This window comes from Palaemon carinicauda, chromosome 44 (genome assembly GCF_036898095.1).
Source record: "Palaemon carinicauda isolate YSFRI2023 chromosome 44, ASM3689809v2, whole genome shotgun sequence".
NCBI classification, from domain to species: Eukaryota; Metazoa; Arthropoda; class Malacostraca; order Decapoda; family Palaemonidae; genus Palaemon; species Palaemon carinicauda.
Window position 1 is genome coordinate 853,421 of NC_090768.1, and position 5,000 is coordinate 858,420.

Genomic DNA, 5,000 nt, shown 5'->3' on the forward strand with positions numbered 1-5,000 from the left:
TTAACTTTTTAGATAACTGATCTGTTAGACTTTTTTCACGTTAGCAGAGTATTGGTTGGTTATTTGAATGCTTTTAACCACGACTCTCACATTAGAACATTGATTTTATAGCAGCTCATCCTGAATCGTCAGTTGAATTACTTGTAATCTTTGGATGAATAACTCTTTTTCAAAACGCAACATTCTTCTAACTTTCAGAATCCCCATAAACTGTCTTAAGTTCACCTTAGAATAGAAACAGGGCTCTTTATTGAGAGTCCTTTTGGATGTGTCTGTGACAGTCATCGGTGTCATCAATGTCAAGATAGCAACTTGATGCAGCTGTGAAATACATATGATACCAATTAGGCGAAACAGTAGTGCGTTGATTACTTAAAATAGTTTTACTGCAAAAAAAAAAAATAGTTGTATTTGTAGAATTTTATTGGTATTTTTAGTAAAGTTCTTTAATTGTTCATTTAGTGTAGGACTATATTAATTCGCACCAAATTGTATTTTGTTATTCAGAATTCTATTATGACTTCAGGCCAATCCCCTCTCCCAGAATGTCCTTGCTTTTTCGCCTGTAACCTTGTTTCCAAGGAGAATGTTTCTCCTTGCTGCTTGTTATTTAAAGGTCACCTTAAGGATAGGGTCACACCAATGTCAGCCCCAGTTACCAAGAGCTTCATTGCCAGGGTCACCCTTTTAAGTCGAGAGACATTTTGGACTTTCCAGATGTAATGGATGTATTAAGTACTCCAGTCGCTGATTGCAGCCATCATCAGATCTGGAACGTTACCCATCTATGGCATAGAGAAGGCGCCACTTCTTTCATTCCAGATTGTTAATGAAATCAAACTTCTGCATTTCTGTTTACATAATCAGCGGCTCCAGTGTAGTTTTCGTTTATTTCGTAGATAATTACTTAATACCTCTTGCATCATATGTTATGAGACTGTTGTTAGGCTAGAAAGTTTGATTTGGGTTCTGGTAATGATTTTTTTTGTTAGCTGGGTTAAACAATTTACTGTTACAATAGTTAATGAAAAGTTGCCCTTTCTGGGTTATCTTTTGACTGTTCAGATGTATTTGAAAAGTGACTCTCTCTCTCTCTCTCTCTCTCTCTCTCTCTCTCTCTCTCTCTCTCTCTCTCTCTCTCTCTCTCTCTCTCTCTCTCTCTCTCGTAGGTCCTAACTATTTTGTGACGTCAATAACACACTTTTCCCAATGACGTCATGACTACAAACCTGTGAGCGGAAGTTACTTTCACATACTAATGGAAATGCTAAAGAGCGATCTGTGACCCATTCTTTAGGAATGTGTCATTTTAGTCAAGACTCCTCTCTCCCTTTTACTTTTAGAATTAGAACCGCTAGATGACCTAAGATGGCATTTCCCGGGTGACCTCGCCTGACCATCGATTTGCAGGGCTGACCTACTATCCAAAGGAGCCTTGGATGGTTGGATGTTACACCGCTTGCAGTCTCCCGTTCAGTTAAGGCTGTCATAAGTTTACCTTTCACTCGGCGAATGTTCATATTTAACAGTGCAGTTTGATTTCAGTTTCCGAATATCATCAATCAAAATTTTGCTTAAATCCGTGTCTTCGAAAACATTGATTTTTTTTTTTTTTTTCTAATTATGGTACTGACGATTTGAAACGACTCAACTTCCCTTAGAAAGACGTTTTGGTCTCCGAACATTGTCCCGTTTCTTATGGTCTCATTACTTGACCCATTGTAAAAATTCTCCCTCGTTCCTACAAAAGGGAATTGATATCTATTTAGAGCCTCATTAAACTAAGTCCTCGTGTCTATCTGTAACGGCAATTTCACCTTAATGTTTGAGGAAATCTAATTGTTCTTATCACTTCCGTGACCTCTCTCTTAAAAGATTAACGTTTTTGCTTTACTGTTGAGGAATCAATTAACGTCTTTATATTGGTATTGCATCAAAAGTTGCTCCATTAATTTTTCCTTGATAATTGGATTGACTGAAGCATTTCCTAACGGACCCCTTAAGTTATACAGTATATATATGCTCAAGAATGGTTTCAGATCACCAAGTAGTGTCAAGGATTACAGCGTTCAGAGTTGAAGAATATTTCACGCCTGTCAAAAGAACGCTAGGGCTATTAAAAGAAGTTCGTGATGAACATTACGAAATCATAATGAATCTCTCTCTCTCTCTCTCTCTCTCTCTCTCTCTCTCTCTCTCTCTCTCTCTCTCTCTCTCTCTCTCTCTCTCTCTAACCATTCCTTAGATTCCTAATAGGAATACAAGATGGCAAGCTGCCCAACATCTGTTACCCCGACCGTAACGAGAGTTTTGGGGTTTTGTGTTTTTCATTAAGTGGACCTTCCCATTCTAAAAGACAAAAATTGTTAAACCAGTGAGAGTTCAGCTTGATGTCTCGTGGAACAATTAAATTAATTCAATTCCATATTTTGAGTATTGGAATTGTACAAGTTCTTTTATTTCCCTTGGCCTTAACGGTGGTTTGTATATTGTTCTGGTACAATTTCTTATTGAAAAATAAACCGGATGTGAGTACTTGTTCAGTTCAAATACCGTCAACAGGAAGGAATTGCTGCAAGGTGAACAGTATATTCTTTCCATAAGTTCCGTTTTTTTTTTATTTTTTCTTAAAGCCAGTTCATTTGCTGGAAATGAGTTAGAAACTAATGAATCCGCTATAATGGCTGCAATTATAGGATCGGAAAAAATAAAAGGTTGAAGTTCATAATAAACTGCAAAACCGCCAGTGCAGAAAATTATCAATTGTAATTCAGTTTTTCTAATTATTTATTTGAAAACTTAAAATACTACATAGTCCATTTTGTTTGAAATGTTATACTGATCTCTTAGGTTTGGTGAAGGTCCTGTTCTCTTAAAGGAAAAAGTCTGCTAACGGTATGCGTGTAATAGAAGGATGGTAGTTATAACAAAATCAGTTTGGCAATGCTAAATGTCATTTTGACCCCTTAAAATCTCTCAAACTGGCAAGATGAACTGTAAATGTTCCTGACCATTGCATGTCTGGGACTTTTAACCTTAACCGCAAGCAGCACAAATTTATTTTCATTTAGGCTTGTTTGTTCTGCAAATTCATAAAATATGTATACAGAATTTCATGCGATGCAGAATTATGTTGCATCATTCGCCATCATTGTTTTTTCGAACAGATGGTAAAGAAACTTATTTCCCATATGTGCTTGAAGTAAAATACAGATTTTGCTATCCGCTACAATCTTGATGTCAAATAGACCTAAACGGAGAACTGGATTCGAGATTGAGGAGGTTTGCTAAGGCCAAGGCCTTTCTGTTACTATCTTTGTCGCTTAGCCTCCGTTTGCCCTTCCAATATGAATTAGATGCCTTTGGCTGTTTTGCAACGAAGCTGTAGCTTGCTAGTTTTTAGCAATCTTGCTTCATATATTTACAAAGGTTTACTGGGGTATGAGGCGGGCGCGCTCCCGCTTGTATTATAAGAATATTGTCACCATAAGGCACAATTTTCATGCTCGATATATTTTGTATTTCCAAGACGAAGAGTATTTTCTTTCTGGAAGAATCCAAATTGTGGCTGGTTCATTCTTATCATTACAAAAGAAACTATAAGATTGATTCTAAGACTTGGCATCTACTTTAGTAGACTGCATTTTACATTGGTATTATTTGCTGCAAAAGAATTGGGTGTTCTTTGAAGTGACTTTTTTCAAGAGTAAGGAGGAAATAATTAGCAGTTATTTGCTCCAAGGTGCAACCCGATGGTGCTAGATTAAATCGGTAATGGTATAATACGTAAGTGATTTGCTACGTTAAGTTTTCAGTTTTTGGTCTTGTAAACTACTTGAAAAGGAGCGTTAAGTTAATGTGACCAGGATAGTGTTGGAGTAGTCATGTTCAAACAATGGCCATAAAAGTGATCCTTTATTTTTAGCACACTATTAAGCATACATTTAGAGTATTGAAAAAATATCCCCCATCCATTTTCTACAAGGAGGAAGTAGTACAACCTTTGCAGGATACATTTCAATTTTCGCTATTATCATTTTTTATTTATTTATTATTATTATTATTATTATTATTATATTATTTATTATTATTATTATAACTACTATAATTATTATTATTATTAATAATAGCCAAGCTAAAAGCCTAGTTGGAAAAGCAGAATGCTGCAAGACCAACGGTTCCAAAAGGGAAAGCAGCCTAGTGAGGAAAGGAAATAACGAAATAGCAAATAAACCTTTTGTTAGTAATGAATAAAACGTATAAAATATTTTAAGATCAGAAATAGCGTTAAAATAGTTCAGTCATTTTTAAACTAAAGAACGATCGGTCCAGTGCGAGACCTCAAGATTAACGAATCTTACGAGGTTGGAAGGTTTTCCTTGACATTATGATTGAAGTTTCACTATCGTGGAGCATTTTGAGGACTTGGCATCATGGAATGGAAGTTCCTGTTTTGTGCATGATTAAATGAAGGCGCTGTCTATTCACCCAAGGATGGCGAGCCTTTAATCGTATAACAAGATCATATTTTTAAATGATTCCTAATTTGTCACGTTTTGGGTGGGGCAGAACTCTGATAAATGAGCATTGGTTAGATTGAATTTAAATCATGTGCTATGTATAAGTTTTAACTTCATTTGGGAGTATATAATTTCTTTCCCTTAATAATTTTTCAGTGTTTTATAATGTTCCCTTTTTTCATTTTCAGTAAAATGCGACGAAGACAGACTCCAGAAGAAGATATGGAACTAGAGATTCCAACAGATCCATATTTACAAGTAAGCTAATTCTCTCTCTCTCTCTCTCTCTCTCTCTCTCTCTCTCTCTCTCTCTCTCTCTCTCTCTCCACAGTAGATTTCATTACAATGTATTTACGCTTAGGATTATTTCATTACCTCACTTGCTTGCTTTAATTGGATTTTTTCCTGATCCTGCCCCACACGGAAAAGATCAACGCCCTAAAGGATCTAAGAGATTTGTTTATATTTATTCAGAGAGTC

At 35.9% G+C, this 5,000-nt stretch overlaps 1 protein-coding gene across 9 annotated transcripts in view; it reads left to right on the top strand.

Moving 5' to 3' along the window:
• The window catches only part of LOC137634167 (uncharacterized), a 327,902-nt gene that overhangs the window by 311,118 nt on the left and 11,784 nt on the right, over window positions 1–5,000 (top strand). For all 9 annotated transcript variants that reach the window (XR_011042466.1, XR_011042469.1, XR_011042464.1 and 6 more), the window contains one exon: window positions 4,709–4,778. Coding sequence is in view for 3 of the 9 variants with exons in the window: in XM_068366426.1 (XP_068222527.1) it covers window positions 4,709–4,778 (70 nt within the window). In the remaining 6 variants the exon portion in view is untranslated. The remainder of the gene's footprint in view (window positions 1–4,708; window positions 4,779–5,000) is intronic.